The sequence below is a fragment of the Micropterus salmoides genome, unplaced genomic scaffold (assembly GCF_014851395.1).
Source record: "Micropterus salmoides isolate LMB-PRFRI ecotype aquatic unplaced genomic scaffold, ASM1485139v1 Ms_hic_scaffold_19, whole genome shotgun sequence".
Classification (NCBI taxonomy): domain Eukaryota; kingdom Metazoa; phylum Chordata; class Actinopteri; order Centrarchiformes; family Centrarchidae; genus Micropterus; species Micropterus salmoides.
This window is the reverse complement of record NW_024041039.1, coordinates 21,984,189-22,008,139: the sequence shown is the minus strand read 5'-3', so window position 1 is coordinate 22,008,139 and position 23,951 is coordinate 21,984,189. Positions and strand designations below refer to the sequence as shown.

The 23,951-nt window shown below is 42.9% G+C and overlaps 1 protein-coding gene across 1 annotated transcript in view; it reads left to right on the top strand.

Annotated features, from left to right (window-relative positions):
• tiam2a (TIAM Rac1 associated GEF 2a) overlaps positions 1–23,951 on the top strand; it is a 47,461-nt gene that overhangs the window by 5,776 nt on the left and 17,734 nt on the right. Inside the window, 11 exon segments of the mRNA XM_038728785.1 lie at positions 323–495; positions 1,278–1,502; positions 6,655–6,840; positions 7,152–7,295; positions 10,519–10,575; positions 14,752–14,928; positions 15,460–15,564; positions 15,658–15,736; positions 15,871–15,960; positions 16,066–16,284; positions 18,600–18,694. Coding sequence (XP_038584713.1) covers positions 323–495; positions 1,278–1,502; positions 6,655–6,840; positions 7,152–7,295; positions 10,519–10,575; positions 14,752–14,928; positions 15,460–15,564; positions 15,658–15,736; positions 15,871–15,960; positions 16,066–16,284; positions 18,600–18,694 — 1,550 coding nt within the window.

Genomic DNA, 23,951 nt, shown 5'->3' with positions numbered 1-23,951 from the left:
TTGGAAGCTTGGAAGTCACAAAAAAATGAAAAAGTTTAAGCAAGGACAGCCTCATCATTTTTATGATTCCAAGTGCCCTTTTGGGAGTATGTAAAACTTTTGTGCTTCTCTGTTCGCCACTCCTGCAGAACTTTGTTAGATGTTTTTACAAGGACATTTTGTCTGTAAAACATGAAACATGCTGCAAAACCCCCACACTCTTACAGTCTAGAGAAACCTGTCTCGATGATGTTCACTTGCTTGTTTTCTGCATCACGTACTCATGCGCATTTGTGTCTGTCTCTCTGTCTTTGTGTCTGTATTTCTGCTCCCTCTTTTACAGGATGTACACTGCTGTTCTACGAGACTTACGGTAAAGGCTCTCCGGAGCAGGAGCTGTTGCCTCGCTACGCTCTTCTGACCGAGGACAGCATCGTCCAGGCCGTCCCAGAGCACCCCAAAAAGGAGAATGTTTTCTGCCTCAGCAACTCATATGGAGACGTCTACCTCTTCCAGGTGAAGCACGTCAGTTGACACACTGCCCATGTTAGAACATTTCCGCTCAGTTGCCATACATGGTTGTAGTTGCATTACACCGGACATACACCTTTTGGTTTCCCTTCCCTGGAGTGTAGCGTATGAAATGAACATTTTTGCCATGTGAGGGACATGCAAGCAAAATGCCCAAACTTTCCAGCTGAGGGGTCTGAGAGCACATCCTATTTGCCCATTGTGCATACTGACCTACATATCACTACCAAATTCATGCCCAGTCTTGGCTCTTTCCATGAAGCATCCTCCCACATAAGATTATAAGCTTCCCAGACTGCTGTATGTCGCAGTGTCCGGATCTACATCTAATAAAGTTCTGTGTGAAGCTGACATGGCCCCAGAGGCAAGCAGAGAGAAAATCAGCCCTGTAAAATAAAGCCTGGGTTTCATCCTTTTTGTTTCCACTGACATGGCTTCTAAAGGAGGTTCAACTGTTATTGCAGTGAATCACCTTATGAAGAGTGATAATCATGAATTAGCATATTAAAGGCAAATGTATATTTGATTTGAGCAACAGTTCATAACCTGTGCTTTCTCATAAAGGCTACGTTAATAAAGTTTTATTTTATTGATCCAGCAAAGCCCGGGTTGTCCCCCAGTGATTTTATTGTGAAATATGGTAAAATAACACAAAAGCAGGCAGAGCAGATTTATCAGCTGTCACATCTCTGAATCCATCTTTTAACGCGAACATTGCCCTTGCTACTTAATCAAATGGAACTCCCTGTCCCTCTTTGCCCTTCCAGGCCAGCAACCAGACCGACTTGGAGAACTGGGTGACAGCCATCCACTCTGCCAGTGCCTCGCTGCTGGCAAAGCGTCAGGGGAAGGAGGACACTGTGCGCCTGCTGCGGAGCCAGGTCCGCGGCCTGCTGCAGAAGATCGACATGGACGGGAAGATGAAGAAGATGGCCGAGCTGCAGCTGACGGTGGTTAGCGACCCCAAGAATCGCAAGGCTATTGAGAACCAGGTACGGGTGGAATAATGATACTGACTGACTGAGAGACGTTCTTTGAATTAGCTGGGACTAATAGCAGCATCACTAGGAAAATCGGAGGCCTCTATCGCAGTTGACACTGCATTATACATTCATGCCCTTGGAACAAATTTACAGAAAATCTGAATTTCTTTACAGTACTGATAGATCATAGGCATAACACATGCATAGAAGTTTTCATTTTCAGACTCCTTTGTGTGTCGTTATTCCACTTGATATGTGTATCAACCACATGATGTGCCCTGTTTAATTTTTCTGATTTTGCAACTGTGGTGACAAGCCTCTGCTTTATATTTGTCTGTGGGTGGGTGAAGTGGCCTAAATGCATCAGTCCCCAAATGCATCATGAGGGGCCCAGGGGAGCAGCTCGCTCCCCGAGCATCAGATTGGGATTCCAGATGTTTCCTGGTAATGGGCTCTCAACATGCATTATGCTCTTCCTCCTCCTCACAGCCTGGGGGAGAATCCAAAGCACCCAGCACTGTGCTGTAGCCTACATACAGAAGATTTCTGATAGGTGTAAAAAGCCCATAACCTGTAACTTGGGTAGAACCCACATACTTTTTAATGCAGGAAAATCCTGCTCCTTTTCCTTTCTTTTTTTTAATTTATTTTACCTTTGACTCAGATGTTCAGTGACTTGAAGTCCCTCTTAAAGCAAATGTATACTTTCTGCTCATTCGTAGCCATAAGGTCTGCGTTGAATGCACTAGCAAAGCCGGATAGACTCATTTCAATGGAGATGTCTCTGCCTGACTGTGAGACTGACTGACTGTGTGCTTGTATCTGTTTCCAATTAGCCAGGATGCCACCTCAGAGTAGACAGAGAGACAGACGGGGTTGGAGTCAATGATAGGGTCAGAGGGGTATGTGACAGGACTCTGATATAGGCACCCCGAGGCTGATGATAGATTTAAGGTTTCGGTGGGGTTGTCTAGCACCAACAGGGCAGTACTTTGATGTACCCCACCCCCACTCATGTCTACTGAAATTAGTGCCAGTAGACCTCCTTTGAAGACTGCCTTTGCCCTCTTTCAAACACACAAGCTCACGTACACACGCACACGCTGCGATCAAGTTGCATTGAAAGACTTATTATGCATTTGGGCTTTTACAGAGAGCCAGGGGCAGATGTTAAAGAGGGGCAATAAGAAAAGATGAAAATCTGTTCAAAGAAAGGCGTATTTCTGTCGAGCTTAATGGCTCTGAAATGGATGTAAATAAGTTGTGCACGCAGGCCAGATGGGCCCAAACATGCCTTGCTTTTCACTGATGTTGAATGATTATCTTACTGCACTGATTTAAGCCTCCTAGATGCATGAAGCAATAGACTGCATATAGGCCTTTATCAAAAAATTCTGTTCATCGGTGATGCACCCAGCATGAATCATCAAATCGAATTTTATGCACAGTACTATTTTAGAACATCCCCGAATGAAGACAAGGATATTTCACTGTTGACAAACAGATCCAGATGGCGTGTAAATCAGAAGCATGGTAGGATCTTATGCGACTGTTATACATAGAGATGAGTTTTTCCAAAACAGCAACTCTCCTAAATTTGTCTTTTGCTTTTGAGGAAGGAGCTTATCTGATTTTTACTCAGTAATACCTCCCTCCCCTTCTAAAGTCATCTTCAGACTGCTCAGTGGAATTAATTCACAGTTCCTTCAAGCACTGTTTTTTATATATATATATATATATATATATATATATATATATATATATATATACAGTGGGTACGGAAAGTATTCAGACCCCTTTAAATTTTTCACTCTTTGTTTCATTGCTGCCATTTTCCAAAAATCAAAAAAGTTCATTTTATTTCTCAGTAATGTACACTCAGCACCCCATCTTGACAGAAAAAAACAGAAATGTAGAAATTTTTGCAAATTTATTAAAAAAGAAAAACTGAAATATCACATGGTCATAAGTATTCAGACCCTTTGCCGTGACACTCATATTTAACTCAGGTGCTGTCTATTTCTTCTGATCATCCTTGAGATGGTTCTACACCTTCATTTGAGTCCAGCTGTGTTTGATTATACTGACTGGACTTGATTAGGAAAGCCACACACCTGTCTATATAAGACCTTACAGCTCACAGTGCATGTCAGAGCAAATGAGAATCATGAGGTCAAAGGAACTGCCTGAAGAGCTCAGAGACAGAATTGTGGCAAGGCACAGATCTGGCCAAGGTTACAAAAAAAGTTCTGCTGCACTTAAGGTTCCTAAGAGCACAGTGGCCTCCATAATCCTCAAATGGAAGACGTTTGGGACGACCAGAACCCTTCCTAGAGCTGGCCGTCCGGCCAAACTGAGCTATCGGGGAGAAGAGCCTTGGTGAGAGAGGTAAAGAAGAACCCAAAGGTCACTGTGGCTGAGCTCCAGAGATGCAGTCGGGAGATGGGAGAAAGTTGTAGTAAGTCAACCATCACTGCAGCAATCCACCAGTCGGGGCTTTATGGCAGAGTGGCCCGACGGAAGCCTCTCCTCAGTGCAAGACACATGAAAGCCCGCATGGAGTTTGCTAAAAAACACCTGAAGGACTCCAAGATGGTGATAAATAAGATCCTCTGGTCTGATGAGACCAAGATAGAACTTTTTGGCCTTAATTCTAAGCGGTATGTGTGGAGAAAACCAGGCACTGCTCATCACCTGTCCAATACAGTCTCAACAGTGAAGCATGGTGGTGGCAGCTTCATGCTGTGGGGGTGTTTTTCAGCTGCAGGGACAGGACGACTGGTTGCAATCGAGGGAAAGATGAATGCGGCCAAGTACAGGGATATCCTGGACGAAAACCTTTTCCAGAGTGCTCTGGACCTCAGACTGGGCCGAAGGTTTACCTTCCAACAAGACAATGACCCTAAGCACACCGCTAAAATAACGAAGGAGTGGCTTCACAACAACTCCGTGGCTGTTCTTGAATGGCCCAGCCAGAGCCCTGACTTAAACCCAATTGAGCATCTCTGGAGAGACCTGAAAATGGCTGTCCACCAACGTTTACCATCCAACCTGACAGAACTGGAGAGGATCTGCAAGGAGGAATGGCAGAGGATACCCAAATCCAGATGTGAAAAACTTGTTGCATCTTTCCCAAAACGACTCATGGCTGTATTAGATCAAAAGGGTGCTTCTACTAAATACTGAGCAAAGGGTCTGAATACTTATGACCATGTGATATTTCAGTTTTTCTTTTTTAATAAATTTGCAAAAATTTCTACATTTCTGTTTTTTCTGTCAAGATGGGGTGCTGAGTGTACATTACTGAGAAATAAAATGAACGTTTTTGATTTTTGGAAAATGGCTGCAATGAAACAAAGAGTGAAAAATTTAAAGGGGTCTGAATACTTTCCGTACCCACTGTATATATATATATATATATATATATATATATATATATATATATATATATATATATATATATATATATATATATATATATATATATATATATATATATATATATATATATATATATATATATGGCCCAAGAATAGCAGGATAAAAGATCTGCTTTGCTTTCTTACGTACTATCTGAGGATTTAAGTACAAGTTTCAGGTTAAACGGAGTAACGAACAAGAAGAATTAGAACTAACAGGAAGGTCTTTAGACAAGTGGAAATGTGAAAGGAATACACAATTTGCCTATTAAGTAAGGAGAACACAGACACAAAAGTCATCCATGTGTCCCTGTAAATCATTAGCTTTGGTTCTCCAAGCTAACCATGCTAATGCTATATATTAAATTGTAAAAAGTTGTTTTGTCAAAACCAGTACATTTCTTCTGTTAGATGCTAACAATCTCTCTGTAATCCGTAGCAACGACAGATAATTAGCTGGTAAATATAGTACATAAAAGAGACTGTGCAACTTTTGCTGACCTGCAGCAACTGTGACACATAGTGACACATAGTGACACATAGTGTAACAGTTGCCCAAGTTAGCAAACTGACGTCTGGTGTACAGCAATATTTCTCTAAAGTTTGCTTATATTAGCTAACATTAGCCACTAAAAGATACCAGAACCAAGTAAGGCAGGAGCTGCAAAAGTCCTGAATAGAACATGTGCAATGTGTTTTTTCTTGCTTGTAAGAAGAAATACGCATCACTCATTCTTGCTACGAAAGGACGGAACAATCATGAATATATTTCAAAATGTAACCATACTGATTTTTCCAGAGCTAAAATTTTATATGTGGATCCATTGCCATACTGTAGTATTTGATCATTTTTCAATTATTTCAATTATTTTGATAACCGACATGCCAAATGCAAGGTCATTTTTTAACCAAGGCATGCAGTTTCCTAGTACCTGTCCTCATGGTCCAAGTCCGGAATGGGAATAATGAATGTCATTGACTCAAGGCCTGTTAACTGAGGCCACCTGCACAGCTATGTACATAGGCGTTTTCATGGGTTTAGCACATGACATAGCCTAGTATGGTCCCATGGTGACTTATGTGCAAGTTCTTTGTTTAAGATGTTTGAAAAGTCAGATGTTCATAAAATAGTAGCCTCCTGTCTCTCCTCAGACTGTTCCTAATTCTAAAGAATGCCATTAATGTGAATGAGACCTAATTGGACAACGCCATACGGTGCATTATTGTAAATTAACTCACAGCGCAGACGAGAGCTATTAAAGTCAGTTGTTATAGAGGGTTGTTTAACTTGAGTATTCTCATTAAAATCATTCTCCAGTCAACAAAATAAGCACCTTCTCATAGCTTTGATAGTGCAAACAGGGATAGGGGGAAGGCAACTGTAAACTGTGTATGTACACTGTGTGTGCGGGGTGGAGGTTTAACGGGTGGTCTGTGCAACATCACCTCTCTCTCTAGACTTACATAAAAAATGGGCATTAGGATTTACTGCACTCAAACTCACTCCTCTGCAAGATATGCAGGCCCCCCTCACTATGAAACCTCCACCAATGTGTGCCCTCACCCTCAACCAGCATCTGCAGGCAATTTCAGCTTGATGGAAAGCCCTCCACTGACCCTGGACCCCCCCACCACCACCACCACATACCTCCTTCAACTCTTTTCTCAGCCACCACCCAAAATCTGTCAGAAAAATCACATTCAGAACCTCTACCAAAGTAAAAATCTTACTTTTCCTTCAGATCCAGCAGTGGGAGCAGAACCTGGAGCGGTTTAACATGGATCTGTTTAGGATGCGCTGCTACCTGGCCAGTCTACAGGGTGGAGAGTTGCCCAACCCGAAGAGCCTGCTGGCAATCGCCAGCCGCCCCACTAAAACCACTTTGGGGCGCCTGGGGATCTTCTCTGTCTCTTCCTTCCATGCACTGGTGAGGAAGTCTGGCCTTGAGAAGGGACAGATGAATGACTAATGAGTTAATGCACCATACAGAGTCAGTAGGCCAGCAGTGTGTCCTGTTTAGATGCTTTTTAACATTCCTTTTGCATGTGATACTTCAGTTTTAATTAACTTGATGTCTAACAGTAACCTTGAAAATCATTTAATCATTTGGAAATAAAAAAGCATCCTGCGAACACACCGTTTATGCATTACTGGAGGAAAATAAACCTAATTAAGATGGTCTGATTAGATGGAATTTTTTGTTGAGCTAAATGACTGCAGTTCTGTTTGTCTGTTCAGATCTGTTCCAGAGATGAGGCCACACTCAGAAGGCGCTCATTGTCCCTAACTCACAGACAGCGCAAGAGAGGCCTTTTCTCCTCGCTCAAAGGCCTTGACAACCTTACGAAGAGAGGCCGGGACAAGAGGCCCTCAGCATCACAGGTACTACTGAAAACACACACACGGAGATCTTGTTCACTTTTATACAATATTGGCACCAAAATGTTACCTGTAGCAATTTCTCTAATGTGATGAAAGATTGCAAAATAAACTTTATGTGAGTTTTTTTGTGTTCTTGTCAGAGCTGAAAGCCGAACAGCAGCACTTAGACCTTGAAGTGACACTAAATAATCTCCATTGAATCCCAGAGTAATGAAACTCTTCAGGTGGTGTGGATTAGCAGATTCTTAATGCAGGATCACCCATTTGATGCATTCAGCAGGGGCAAACTACCCACATGCATAGACATAACATGAGCATGCAGAATATGTATGCATGCGTGCACACAGTTTTGCGGTACACTGCGTATGCATGTTTTTTGAGCACACACAGTCTCTTGAGACTTACTGCTGAGAAAAACTGTCTTGACGCTCAAACCCTCAGTGCACACTGTGCATATCCGTTAATGAAACAACCTGAAAAAATGTTTTTGTTATTTCTTGCCCTGTGTTGACATGAAAGAAAGAAAGAGACTGTTACAGTCATGCAGGGCTTTCAGCACATTTCCCTCCCAATGAGATTTTATTAATTAGAAGCACATAAGCTCACATCCCCCCTGTGTCCCAGTAAGTTCGAGTGCACACCTCCCATCAACATAAACACAGAGGCGCATTCCTCACCCAGGTGCAGAGGTGGGGAGTCTAAATCCTCTCAGGTTAGTAATTAGACTCATGCAAGCTGGTTATTTATTGATACAAAAACCCACCACTCTGTAACCTGAAGGTACGGCCCAGGAGAATACTCTACTCTTGGTGGTCTATTTTAAGAATCGCCAGGGGAAACAATCATTTGCTGAAGTCTTTCATAGATCCCTGTTCATTAATTGAGACCATAGGAAGGGAGAGGAGTGTGGTTCTGATTAATGGCAATCTATCGTCATCTTTCTGTCTACTGTGAAGGCAATATGGATTCTTATTGTTTTGGAGCTAGCACAGCTAAGAGCCAATCATGTTCTCCAGCAGGTGAGCCCTGCTCACAAGATGTTCCCTGTCCCATTGCGCTTGCTCTTATCGAGCTCACCCATCCCACCACCTGCTCTGTGATATTTATTTGTGCATTTGCACACGTCTGTCAGCGACTAGGTGTGTATGCGCGTGTTGTTATTTTTCTGGGGAACTCCAGCCGACCGGCCTAACGAGGCCCAGTTACATTTCGCAGTGCAGAAGGCCGAGGTGGCGCTGCAGCACACACATGAATTATTGAAAGCCATATGTGGTAGATGGCATTCTCCACTCTTTCCTCAGCCCCGCAGACACCAGCAGATGGTTGTTGTAAAGACCTTAAATATTAAACAGCCTCCCTTTATTTTTTCCCCATGTCCCCCTTCTCTTACAAGCCTGTTTTAGTGCTTTTCTGGTATTTTTTTCTTTACATAGAGGCTAATAAGGAACAGAAAATGGCTGGTAAGTTTTTCAGAATGTTGGGTTTTCCTGGACATCTGCTGTTTTTGTGTTCACTTTTTTGCAAGAGCAGAAGATCACTGTAGTGTTAGTTTTAGTTTTCTGTTGTTCTCTGTGACTTGTGGAAATGACGTCCTCGGGTCCTTAGTTGTTGTCTCATGTGGTACAGACTAGACACGTGTTTGCTAGAGCTGTATTTGGACACTGGGGTCGTTGGAGTGGCACTCAATTTGTTGTTACCTTCTCAGGTTTAACAGACTGCGCTTTCTCCAAGGTTTTCAGTATATCTTCTTTCTGTGTTTTCCTCCCTATTGGTCTCCATTTATCCACCTTTCTTCAACTCCCAACACCATGTCTTTTTTGCCTCTGCCTCTAACCTGCTTAGTTCATCTCTTAAACCTGGAGTTTTATCTCACTGTCTCCCCCAGTTTCTCTCACCATTTGTCTTTCCTTTTTTCTCTTCAGCCTCTCTCTCAAATCCCCTGTTTCTCAGAGCATAAACATCAGAGCGTTAGCCAGCGGCCCTTCTCCCACAGTTTCCATACTGACTCATCGGTGTTGACTAAGTCTAAATCACACTTACCACTGCGACGCTGCGCTCGACAATCTTGCCCCAAAGTTGTGCTCTCCTCATTTCTCGTTTTGTCATGTTTTCTCATCTCTCATCCGTCTTAGGAGAGCTATGTATACAGTAAGGAGCTGGCCAGCAGTCGGCTGTGGGAAGTAGGCCAGAAAGGTCCGAGGATTTGAGGGAGAGTTGGTAAAGCTTTCTATAATTAGTCAGTTTACGGCGAAGCAGCACTATTTACAGTAACTTTATAAATGTACTCATGCTGCTCAGAGGTCAGATGAGGATTCTTACTATAATAACTGGAGCCAGAGAGTTTTTCTGATTGTAAAGGACACTTCCTGGGATTGTTTTTGGAGAAATGTAATCCTTATCCTTAAAAAATGGGATAACAAATCCAAGTCTCTTCCCTACACCAATTCTTAAATGTAGTGTACAGTGTACAGGAGTTTTGGAGGAAATTCAGCTTTGGCTCAGTTAATTTCACAGAAAAATCCAAGCACCTTTTTGAGCTTTTGCCTGACCTATTTTTGAGAACAAAATGCCCCATTTCTGTCATCAGCTATGCCACCTATTATGCCTCTCCTGCCCGGTGACAAAGTATCTCAGCAAAACCTGCTAACTGCAGCCTATTTGAGCGAGAGCTGGAGTTACACCCTCACATAACGGATGGCTCTATGTCACTGCTGTATTATAGAGTTGTTAAAGCCCTCTGAGGCTTCAGAGTCACATCCAGCACCGGGCTTAGCCGGACACAACACGCCTTCCAATCACAAGCCAGGGAGAGGAGCTAGAGAGGAGAGGTTGAGGAAGACGGAACAGATCAAGAAGAGTGATTTCGACACTGAGGGGTGGATGTGGAGATGGAGAGGGGGGAGCTCATCTGTAACCGAACTGTTTCCCCCTTTCATCTCTCTGCTACACAGAAACCACTCCATGTCCATACACACCCCCTCCACTCACCATACTTGCACACACACAAGCATGCATCCACCATTGCACCTTCAAAGGCTACAGACCCTGTTTGGAAGCAGTATCAAAGCGCTGCATTCGCCACACGTAGTTTTTAATTAACTACATAATAGCACTGTGTGTCTAATACTGTGTTGCCGAAGTGGCTGGGCACTTAATTGCTTATGAGTCAATCAGTATGGTGCCCTTCTGTCTGTACTTATAACTGTCTGTCCCTTGATTTCAGATCTTTGAGAGCGATGCTGGAGGTCAATCGTACGCCCTACCTCCCCGGAGCACCGAGGTGAGTCATAGCATTCAGTAACTTTTACGGTATGTGGATCTTTGATATATCTTTTAAAAACTCCACTGCCATCTGTCACATCCATCCTGTGGTACCATTTTATGTGCCTATTTGTCCATTTCAGCGTGAAGTAGCTGTGGCAGAAACAGGTCTACTGTTACTTTGACCTCTGCTGTCTTTCATGGCTTTGATAGTGGGCTGTGTAAAGATATTTTTACACATAGTGTGTGTGTTTGAGGGGGTCACAATGTATGTGTTACTTGTCTGGGATCAAAGCAGCGATTCCTTTCATCTTGATCTGCAGGTGTCTGAAAAGATAAATAGACAGCCTATCTATCTTTCCCCCCCAGCGGTAGAACTGTGTTAAAGTCCGGTGTGGACAGGGCTCCAAATCACAGCATAATTGAGTTAATGGAGAGTGTTGAGTTGAAGCGTAGACCAGAAGCACTGATTGAAGGTGTGAGTGTATGGGTTTATGGTAAAAGTGTTGAATGACTGCAACTTTCACAGATTATTAGGTGGTTACATGAAGTGTGAAATATCACTGTAAGCTTCAGCTCCAAACCTCGCTGTCCTCATGCTGCCACATCTTTGTCCTCTTGGGCAGGCTTTTTCATTTTCTACTTCAGCACGTGGACAGTAGGGGGTGCTTATGGTTAATGAGACTGCCTTTTAAATTCTGCTTTATTTCAAGTTGAGTCTCATTCTTGTAGTTTTGTCCATTAATTCTGTTCAGTTGATAATGTTATACTCACTAAAGTAATTGCTGAGATTTAGAAATACAACCCAGGTTGCAGTAAATCAGAATTATACTTTCAAGGAATAGGTTGATATTTTGGAAACCATTTTATCTACTTTCTTGTTTAGTTAAATGAGAAGATTGATATCACTCTTATCTGTTAAGTATAAAGTTACAGCCAGCAGCCAGTTAGCTTAGCTTAGCATAAAGACTAAAATCATGTGAAAACTAGCCTTGTTCTGTCTAACATATCAAACTCTGAACACCAGCACCTTTGTGTTTTATAAATTCAGTATGTTTTATAATTATACATTTTAGAAATATAACGTTTGTCCCTTAAAATAAAATTAAATCAAAGTCTTCCTGGATGAACAGATGGAGTTGGGCACTGACAGATGAACATAATGGACTTTCAGATGGGTGCTGTGAAGATCACTGTTACACAGGATGCAATGAATCACAATTTGAATCTCTGGTGAATGTGATGAGTGTTAAAACTGCCCCTATTAAGGGCCATGTAATGGACTGAGAACAGGAAGTGGTTTGGTGAAACAATAATGGCCTTCATTGGGTCGACGCTTTAATGTTTCTTAAAATGCGGCTCAGTATTTCGGTATTTCCTAGATTTGGACGTGGGTGTGGAAAACAGCTCATCACTAGAGGAGACTTCAGTAATGATTTTGCTGAAGACTCCTCAGGGCGGGACACATCTGTATTGATTTTTCTCTACACATACAGGTCTTCATCTCTATCTTGATAACTTTGCGCTTGTTGTCCGGCTTTGCTGTCAAATCCCTTTAATTGCGCTAATAAACAATCATCTTCCACTAATCCTTTGAAGTGAATTCAAGAGAAGGCTGTGTTTGTACATGTGTGCCGAGCTTCGCTGTAGTTGCATGGCTTGTGTGTACTCGTATGGCGTTCGACTGTCCAAGTGTGTTTGCGCGGGTGCTTCCTGTCCTTTCTACACCACACTAACCAACCAGCTGTTTAGACAGGCTGTGGGATGTGCTGTCACTGTCTAGCTGCAGGCTGTGACTGTTGCATATAGCAGAGAGAGGTAAATATAAATATGGGATGAACCTGTCAGTAGTATGGAGGCTGCCTTGGGCACCATAGAGGTTAAAACCGAGTTCACATTGACTGGCATAGTTTTGCTCTCCTAGTGCTCCATCGGCCCACTCTGTCTGTGTATACAAATATATATATTATATATGTATAAATGTGTACAATTGCCTGCTTCTGTTGAGTAAATTCATGATCAGGGTTATGGAAATATGGTTAAGGGTTAAAAATCATGTTAAGCTCCCTTTCCTTTCACGTTTCCCCTCTCTGGGCATAAAAATCCCACCTTTTTTTCTTCAATTTTACTGGTTGGCGAGACCGATCCCATCACTCTTGTCCATGACATACTGATCCCTCTCTCCACTCTTCCGCTTATGTATGTATTGTGGCTGGTCAATATTGTCACCTCGTGTGTGTTAGTGTGTGGAAAATTGTGTCACAGTGGTGGAAAGAGGAACCTCGGGTGGAGCTTTGAGTAATACCCTTTTAATAGATAGAAGGAAATTGGCTGAAATTGGCTTCAACTGCTCTTCTGTTTCTTCTTCATGGTCACCATATCTATTTCAGGCAGTACTGTGGCGCCTAGTTGCTTAGTGGAACAGAAAGGGTGTATTTGCTCAGTGGCTAGTAAACTGTCCGTTACTCCACATTTCATCTTTAGAAACTCCAGGGTGGAGGATGGCTTGCTTGGAAATAATTTCCACACTTGTTGAGGAAAGACTGAAGTATTGGTTTGAATTATTTGGCTGCATGCAAACGTAAATAAAGTACACGCTCTCACCACACAGAGCACTTGTTGAAGTGGGCACGTGCCTGGACAGAACTCCTGGCAGTCGTTCATGGAACGTTAACCGGGCAACCGTCAGCCCATACAACCCTCTCTGACCATGAATGAGTGTACAGTGTTAGTCAGCCACTGGTCACGTCAGTGTAGGCAACAGAATCTTAGTTTTCCGGTCACGCCATGTTGCTGGGACACAAATGGGCCAGTTATGCAACCAGACGCCATGACGGCTTGTGTGTTTTCATCCTGTGTTTGTAAGCATGACCTCACATCCCTGGAGGGGTGGGCAGAGGTGGGTATTGAAGTGGCACCTTATGTTCCTCTACCCCAACATGTTAGGAAAACACTTAAGTAAGAACATTGGTGGCCTTTAAATTGGCACTGATTACTTTGATTCAAGCAGACCATTCAAGGGGACATTTATATGGAAAATTAGGCAAATGTATGTCTGCCTGTGTTTATGTGAGCAACTCTGTGAACGCTACGTGTGTGTGTGTGTGTGTGTGTGTGTGTGTGTGTGTGTGTGTGCGCATAGCTAAGTGATACTCTGAATCAGAGGTCTTAGCTTGTCTCTTTAGGCTGTTAGTCTGGCAGGGAAAAAGGTCTTTTTCCCCCTTGAGGTGATGCATCAAAAGCAAGCAGCCAGCTTCTGAAACAGACACAAAAACCCATGCGCATCAGACAGAAAGCCTCAGAGACACACACTCACTCACACACACCACTCTCCATTTTTATGATTCCATAATGCATTTAAAACATCGCTGTATACCCAGACCTATTCACTTATGCAATTATCCCTCTCAGTCCCATGTCTCAGTTTAACCGAGAGGTCATAATGTCTTTGTCAGAAGTGCTGAATCACTGGCTTCTTCAACCTTTGAGTTTCAGTATATTTGGTGTGATTGAGGGCCTTAATAATTGCGGTCTTGGGCTGTACTGTAGCGTCTCCCACAGCCTCTCAGCACAGCAGTGGTGCTTTTCCCTCCAGAGACACAGAGTCGCAACCAAAACCCCCAAATGACTGCCTGTGAGGCAGAGCAGAGGGCTAAACCCCCGCCTTAATACCCAGTTTAAACCTCACTGTTATTGCCACCAACAAATAATTCCCTTAAAATGGCTGATCTGAAGGTTTGACTGATTTTGAAATAAATTGTCCCTGTATATCACTTGGGTCAAAATTACTCTTGTGGCTTTGCAAGTCAAATAAGTGGTGGAGAACTGTGCCGATATCATCTGGACGTCTAGACCAGCTGGTCGACCCTTGCCAATCGTCTTGTGTACATGGTCATTACGACGACTATTATGTGGAGCAACTACAGTCTGTGTTGTCAAATGAATTTCTGAAAGGCTAATTGTATGACATCTTTGATCCGCTGTTTGATCCACAGCCAAGCATTTAGACTAATGGAACTGTATTGATTTGTGTGCTGTTACTCAAAGTCTCCCACTCTCTCTCCCTCCCTCTCTCTCTCTGTTTACCTTCTTCTTCCCCTTTTCTGTTCCCCCTTCATTTAATGCTGCTCGCCTCCTACCTTTTAATCATACTTTACCCCCCCCCCCCTTCTTACCCTCTATTCCTCTCCCACAGAGGCTGGACATGCTGACAAGTATCTACTCCATGTCGCCCCCTGAGGGTGGTGTGTGGGACAGCATGAGTGGTGCCACAGATGTGCTGACGTGTGTCTACATGCCAGACGGTGTGACAGTCCAAGTTCCCCTCAGAAGAGACCACACAGCGGCAGATCTTCTCTCTGCAGCCTGCAAGGTTGGGTTGGCGGCCAGTTGCAGAGAAATGATGACACGTCACCACAACAAAAAACAGAACAAACTACACAAAAGCAGCAGTGTCATTTGGATATAGTTGTCCAGTAACGTTTTTACATAATCCTGCCATTCCACTTTATGGTGCGGATGTGTATTTTTCTGATTACAAAATGAATGTTCTAGAAATGTTCAGCTATGTCAGGTGTGGTCATGTTAATGCATTGTTGAAGCATCTATAGCTGCAGATCCGGTTGTATGATGCTCCCAAGAGCTTGAAATAACACACTTGTTCATCCAATGTCTGACTTCACATTCTACTAAGAATGACTGCAGATAGATGGACACACACTTACACCATTGTCCCTTTGGCAAAGCTTTTTTGTTTACCGCAAAATTCACCCAGTGTAAAGTCGGCGAATAATTTACACCTCGGCTGTACAGCAGCTGTCGGACTAAGCGTTGGTGCGTGAAATAAGTTGGGTGATTTTGTGCATGCAGGCGGCTGAACATTAAGGGACTCTTGTGTAAACAGGTGAAACAGCTGGACCCGGGCCTGCACTGCCTCCGACTGCACAGACGAGCGGGGCAGGATGTGGAGGTTCGATATGTGGCTCCTGGGGAGCTCCTCTGTGATGTGGTGAGGAGGGCAAAATCACACATACATACACAGTGCACTTCATTATCTGCTCTTTATTTAATGTGTATTGATTTGTTTGATATCACCCTGTAGGTCAATGATCAGCTGGAGGTGGTCCCAGTTAATGTGTTTACGATGCACATGAGCAGGCCGAGGGGCAGTGGTGACTTTGGTGAGTTGGTCACACATGTGGACTGATTTAGGTCTAGTTACACTCTGTAATTTTATCTACACCTCATCATCCTATGATCCTTCTGTTGACCTAACTGTCTTTGTTGCTTTCTTTGTTTTTCTTCCTCCTACCAGGTTTTGCAGTAACAGGACACATAGACACCCAGAGAAACAGCAGGATTTTTGTCAGTGAAGTGCTTCCTGATGGACTGGCATTCAATGAAGGTGCCTTCCCGCTTAAGAAATAATCCTGAAACCATCGATGGCAGTATGGCATGTGTGTGACTTTTCCCACCTCTTTTCTGAAACGTGCTTGTCCTGTGTTCCCAGGTCTGCTTCCGGGCGATGAGATCCTGGTGCTGAACGGCCAGTATGTGTCGGGCCTGGACCTAGCGCTGATCCAGACACTTTTTGCTGAACAAACCCTGCACCTGAGCCTGAGGCGGGCCGGACCACTGCCGCCAACCGTGGCTTCCGACCACCTGGCCCCTCCTCTCAAACAGGACCAGGAGGTTCGCAGCAAGCACCACCGAGCCAAGTCCTCCTCAGGTGCTAAGATCCAAATGACATTAAACCATATAAAAACATGTATAGATCTAATCATTAGTAGGAATGTATTTGTACTCAGAGGCTATAGATTTTTACTTAGTGGAAACCCTTAATAATAAAATTCATTTTGATTTTGATACACTTTAGTTTCAGTTTGTTAGCCCCCCCCTTGTCTGTGACAGATGGTGAGAGAGAGAAAAAGAGACACACAGATAGAGAGAGAAATTTTAACTGCTGCGAAATGCTTGGCACACCCATCAGGGTAGCGCTTTCCCAGATTTGTGTGTGTGTGTGTGTGTATGTGTGTATTTATATGTGTGTGGATGGATGGATGGATGGATGGATGGATAGATAGATAGATAGATAGATAATATGAATGCACCACTAACAGTTTTTTCTGTAAGCAAGCTGTGTCTTTCTACCACCGAACAGCCTGGATCTGCCATAGCTCAAAGTTAAAGCCCAGTTTGCAGATCAGCCCCGATCAGTTTTATAAAGAACTATATCTACGTAGGTTTGGCTTTGTGATGTCGTTTTGGTCTGTACTTTTTTAAGGAAGTGGTATTCATGTCAACAAAAAAGTTACTCAATGTGACGTTGCTCACATTAGCAGCATATACTGAGAATTTTGGCAGTTTTCTCACCTAAACCGCAAAATTACCACTACACTTCCGTTCTTGTTAAGATCTCGTTCAGATCACTACTTCCTCAAAAGAGACTTTTCACTGTCAACAGAAGAAAAGCAGTAGAAAAAAGCTCTGCATGAAGTTTCACAGCTCGGTGTATTCTCGGGAAGAGGAAAAGCTACGAGGGGCTTTTGACCGGAGAGGGCTCATTAGTATCCTGTCAGGTCGGTTTAATCTCACTGCAGACGCGAGGTGTCAGAACTGAACACTAAGGTCATCCATGTCGCTGGACAAACACAGCTGATACCCAGCTGGTAGAGACACATTTGTCTGTTTAAGCCTCTCACCACAGGTAACGGCAATTCAGCTCAACTTAAGGAAATGATGTGTGGTAACGTCAAGATTTTTTTGTAAAACATTGATATGGTCTTAGATTAGATCAGATTATAACCTCAATTGCAAACCACCGTTCTGGAAAGTTGTCTTGGTTTTATCAGGGAATTTCCATTATAGGACATCAGGCACACTGTACTGCTAGGCACTGGGGGATGTTTTAAGAGCTTAGTGTTTTTTTAGTAAAAACTAGGAAATTTTATCAAAACATTACTACTGACATTGTCCTTCAAAATATCCACAACATTTGATGCCTCTTTAATGACTTTTCTCAGTATTTCAAGAATAAAAGCTGTCCAAACAAACAGTGAGTCCCAGAGAAATGTTGAGTATCATTTAAATGAAAGTCATTCATTAGTGTTTTCTCCGCTACAGCCATAATTGAACACAAAGGGATTAATGACTTGAAGGTCTCATTACTGTAAGTGGAGTGATCAAAGTGCCTGCAGTTTTCTTCTCTGTCTCTAGAGGGCATATGATCCCAGGCAGGCTGATAAGGAGGCAGGGAGGTAAATGGCGCGGGGAATTAACACTTGCCTGACTTTCTTTATGGCATTCCTAGAAGGAAGCTGTCTGTCATGTCAATTCATTCAGCCTGATGCAAACGTTCGAGGCAAGACATGATGAATCAGATGACTAGATTTCCGTTGTAACTCTGTTCTGTCGGTCTGACATTTGGTTGACAATGATTGTCAGCTTAAGAAAGAGGAGTTGAGCTCCACAGGAGGTCCAGAAGTTTTTCTTTTGTTTCCTGCTGTCACATTGGCCTGCCTCCCAGGCTATCACCAGTAATAAAGTATTTTCATGTGCCAGCTGATAGAGAGTGTGTCCTCTCGACCTTGAATTTGAGGAGAAGCAGCCAAAATCTGTTAAAATGTTTTCAAAACACTCAATTAATACTATCATATCATCCTGTCAGGACAGTTCATATGGTAATAGACATTTCATTAGGTGAGACTTTCAGGAAAACCAGCAAACTATTTCTTCAAGGAGTTTTTTAGTCAAACAAGAAAAGAGATAATACCGTCTTTAATTAGGGTTGCCAAATGAGTTTTATTTTCTTTTTTCGGGGGTAACTGAATGCCATTGCCATTTTTAGACTCAAGACATTTTTAAGTTCTGTGTAACTGGTAGACGCCCATGATGGTTTGAGTCTATAACCAGACAGCATTGTTTGTGTTTTATGGTTGGTAGAAGGATGTGCTTCAGCAAAAAACACTTCAGTGCAGATGCAGTGACACACACACAGTGACTAGACCTAATGTTAAAACTGTCCCCTGTCTCTCTCTCTCCCAGATGTGTGCGCTGCAGCTGATGGCAATGAGTCCCTGTGTATAGGACTGGAGAATGGTCACTCCCACTGTGCACACAGGCCTGTTCAGCACAGCAAGGTAGGAGGGGCCCGAGTGTGAGTGTATATATTCTTAAAGAAAGTATTTCAATTGTCTCGTAGACATCCAAATACGGTACCCCTCTCTCTCCTCCCAGGTTTGTTTGTGTGAATAAAAGTGTGCACAGTGAGTGTGTTTGTGCCCACTCACAGTGGCAGCTGCGGGGCTGTCAGAAACCAGACTGGCACCAATCCGCAGCATTACCATAATTAGGATACTCCATCATAGCCACCGGTATAAACACAGCTTATTGCTGTCATGCAGACAGAGAGGAGAGGCTGTGTCACACTCCCACTGCCTCCTACACACACACACACACACACACACACATATATATATATATACATGCACATGAAGACATATGCCCGAGGGCAAAGCTAGATCTCTCATAAGAAGCAGTAGTCTAATATCCCCACCTTCACTCAAACATAAATATCTGTCGTTATATTAACAGCTGCAGATGTTTTATTTAGTGAATATATTGAAGACATCTTCTTGCTTGTGACATATTCCTGGTGCTTGTCTCTTGGCTTTGTCTTAAACATGATATAGGTATCCTGCCGTTAATACAACTCTTGAATTCCCTCTCAAATCAGTATTAGAGAAACATCTCTTCTATAAATATCCCAAATGGTTGTCCCAAGGGATTTATGGCAGATTGTATGCCTATTTCTGTCCCGTCTGTTGTTGAATATCCGGTCAGGTTTTTGATATGTAAACCAACTTTATTGAAGTCATTAAACTGAGCATGAGCATGTCCTGTTGGGAATTACGCCTCAGCGCTGTGGTAATGTAATGCGGAAGATTGTGTGTATGCTTGTGTTTAACGAGAGCAGTAATGAGTGTGTGTGGTCATCACGAAAAGCCATGTGTTAATGATGTAGACATGGCTGGAAGCCCGAGAGCGGATGTGTGTGCGTTCATGCATATCTGCCATCTCTTGCATCATTCAGCTAATATTTTGTGTCCTTTTAAGGCATGTAGTTGTTAACAACGATGTGAGTGCATGTTTGGCACACTTTTACCAACCTGCTCATTATGTAATATGGGTTAAATGAAAAAGGGAATAGGCAGTCATGTTGCTGCTCATTGAAAGTAAATCCAGGCCAAATATCCAGAAAGCATCACTAATTGCTGTGGCTGCCATGGCTTTATTGTAATTGGCTGTGTCAGAAGATGCCATTCAGTATTTGACCCCAGGTCAGCCAGTAGGTGGATTAGAGAGGACAACTTGCCCTCATCTCCTCTCTCCATTCTGACTCTATTCGTCTTCTCTTTTTTTTTGCCCGGCGACATGAGTCAGTCCCACTGCGCTGGGATCTGCACTGCACCACTGCTGCTGATGCTCAGCTCCCTGCCGTTTGTCTTTTACTGAGGAATGAATGGAAGATAGGTGTGTGTGTGTGTGTGTATGTGTGTGTGTGGGTGGGAGGGAGGAAGGTTTATGAATGTCTGTGCTTATGTCATTGCATGCGTGCACATTTGAGGCACAAAAGGGAAAAAGATCCCTGCCTCCATCAGGAAGAATCAGCCACTGTGAAGGAGATGAAATTTTATAAAATATGGTGGGATATTGGTGCTGGTAAATCAGATTTCTTCTGTCACGAAGAGCGGAATTTAATCACTGCATCTGAGGCGGGGAGAAGAAATCCAGTCACCGGGTAGAAAATCAGCTGTGTATCAGCATTTAGATGCACACATGCGTGCGTTCCGAAAGTCAATAGAGATGGATGGAAAGGAAGGACTAATTTCAAGCCTCTTGTCACACCTTGTAATCGGCCGCTAGACTGACTACTTTTGATTAATTGGTCCGTTGCATTCCAATTTGTGCTTATTACACAAGAGAGATTTGGATATGTGTGTGTTTTTTGAGGTGAAGTGCTTACTAGGCACAGTTAAAAATGTTGTTTACCATCGGGATACTGATTTTGATGCCAGTGAGTTACTTAATGATACACTTGGCTATAGAGCGCCATGGCAGTTGGTTTAACGCAGTGATGTGGTACCATTATGAGCTCGACCAATAGATTGCAGAAGATAACTGAATTTGTCCGGACTATCTCCCACGAGGCGTCCGCAGATTGAATTGATTTGACATGCACTGCAGTGTTGTAGTGAAGTAAAGCGGTCGGAAGAATGCATATAGGCGAAACCAGAATGGCTGCATCCATTTTGTTAATGTCTCACCTAATTTCCACTAGTTTAGCAACTGAAAGGCTGGAGTAGAGGCTTGATGGGGGTTTGTTGGCGGGCAGGTTAACACATTCTCAAGCACACATGTGAACACACACAGATCTTTAACAAATCGATCCAAATAGACAGATGGACGGACGTGGGAAGTAATCTGGCATGGTCGGGTTTTACCATATGGGACCAGCCCACTTTAGGGAACTCCCACGCATGTATCCATGCACATGAACTTACCAGGATATATTGAAGGTCCATATCACTAAAAACTCATCCATTGTTTTAATGTAGGGCTGAAACAATTAGTGGATTGCTGAATAGAAAATCATGATGATCTGATCATTGAATAATTGTGTCAATTTGTGTCAAGTCATTTTTTAAAACAAAAATGCCCAAATTTCACTGTTTCCAACTTCTGATTTTCTTAGACTGCTATGATAGTAAACTAAAACATTTTGAGATTTGGATTGTTTGAATATGTTAACATGGGATTAAGGGAATTGGTTAATAAAAAAAGAGACTGCATGATTCCATCTAAGTCATTTTTTTTTGCCTAAAAATTTCAACATTTTAATGGTTTCAGCTTCTTAAATGCAAATCAAATAGCATTTTCTGGTTTTTAGGTCTTGCATAGTAGCATCTGACTGAGAAACGGAGACTGAGAAATTGAGACATTGTCTCCAGATTAATGAATAATGAAAATAACAAGTAGTTCTAGCCCTAGTTTCATCTGTTTTTTGCATTTATGTGAAATATATGTGTATATATTTATTATATAATAGCAGCCATATGTTTTACACATTGTAAAGTGGCCAGTCGTGTCTTGCATTAAAGCAAAGGTTAAACAGCGGACAGACATATTAAGCCTCTTTGCTTTTGTCCAGACTAGACGTTTCAGTAAGAGCATTTAGATGGACTTAGGAAGAAAGCTATGATGTTAGTACAGAGATATTTGGCTTGATTGACTTGATTCAACTAGTGATGTTATTATGCTTCTCCCCTGAATTATAAGATGACATAAACATAGCAGACTTCAACATTTGTGTTGTTTCTTACCTCTTGCTCTTTTTGTCTGTTCTCAATCTTTTGAATCATTTTTTTTTTACTCGTCTCTGTGGATGAGAGAAGTCTGAGAGGTGTTTTAACAATGTGTGACTAACAGAAAGTTGAATAATTCAGTTTCGATTCTCCTCTCTTATAATGGGCCCTAGACTTCAAAAAGATATGGTAGATGCCTGCGGATATTAGGTTGTATCGTCTTCTTCAAACACGATCCCATCTTCCTTAGAGCTACAACCATCCCCTTCCCAAATTTTAGAGAATCTACTTCACCCCGACTGCTGTGTGTGACTGTCTGTGGATGGGAGATGGGGGGGTAATTTAGAGAGGTGTGTGTGTGCGTTATGACTAAGCCCATCAGCCGCCATCTGGCCATGAGTAGGCTAATAATCTGGGCTTACTGCTGTCAGTGCAGTTAATGCTAGCCTGCTCTTGTCAGTCCACTCCACTGAAAACAAGTTGGGAAAGACATAGCTCGAGATAAAAACTTAAAAGGAAGAAGCGACAAAGGCACCAACAGGGACCCATATCCAACATGACCCAGATCTGGCTGGAATGACCACACCAGGGGTGCCTGGCGCAGCCATGACAGTAACCATACCAATTACAGCCCCAACTGTGAATGATGAAGATCCTCGGCCATGCCTCTACCTCACCACCTTAATCGAGCTCTTTTTGCCGGACCAATCGCCTGCCCAGGCCCTGTGCTCCCTCCTGGCCATGTGCTGGTTCTGGCGTTCTGGCTCCGAGGCCAAGGAGAAGGACCTGTTCCTGGGCTCTGTGCTGCTCAGTCTGGGACGGTTCCTCAAAGACAAGCTGGCCTGCCTGGTTCAGGACATGGCTGCCTGCCTGTCCTGCCACAGAGACGTCAAAGGGGACAAACAGCCGGTAACTATGCGCTGATGTGCTCCTTTCTCTTGGGAGGTTTTAAGTCGGGTAGCTGATACTATGAGTCTTCACACTAGAGCTGCAAACTTTCACACAACTCCCACACCCTTCTGTGTGTATTTGCTGAAAATATCTCCGCGCTTGCAAGTCTAGACTAGTTTTACAGTCAGAGAATTCAAATGCCTTTGATTTGCATTTTATTAGCATTTTATTTACAGCCTGCATATAAAGTATCATGTACAGTGTACATTAATTACTTGCTACATTTTTAGCTATGCCAGTGGCATGGCTCTAGGGATGGCATATCTCAAAAACTATGGGATGAATTGCTATGTAATTTGTGGTAGGTAGGTAGATTTATTTTGTCACAATACAACAGGTTACAGAGTGAAATTGAGTATGTAACTCCCTTCTGCTACGTAGCAGACAATATACATTAATATAGAAGCAATTATAAAAATGGTAAACAGAAATAAACTTTATCCAGTGGAGCAGTGCTGAGGATGAATTTGAGTTTAAGTCTGATAGCTTGGGGGGAAAGCTGCTCTTCAGTCTGGTTGATGCGGCAGCAGAAACTTCTATATCTCTTACAGATCTTTGTCTATATTTCTGCAGATACCCATGGTGCCCAGGGCATGAAGCCTAATCACTCTGATGATCCCCTAAATTTTTATGTAGTGGTATCGTCAATCAGGAATTAATTCTGATTTGTCCAATATTTAGGTTTTTGACCAACTACGTGCAAAACTAGGGACTTTCCCAACAGCCTCAGCTGTACTATTGCTAGCTACCAAATCTTAGCATGCTAACACGCTAAACTAAGATTGTGAAGATGGTAAACTTCATCTGCCAAACATCAGCATCATTTTTTAGTATTGTCATTGTGAGCATGCTGACTTTAGGATTTAGAAATAGTGTCATATACAGAGCTGCTAGCGGGGCAGTGGACTTCGTCATGCTTTCTACCCAGTTTGTCCCAGCAGGCGCCCTCTACTCAACCCTTTTCTGGTGATCTTTAATTGAACTGTTCACTTGTAAGATTTATAGTGTAGGCAGATGGGAGCAGGTCAAAAGGTCATGGTGTTACCTTTTGCTCTGTCTCTCCTGCCTTTATTGCTACCCA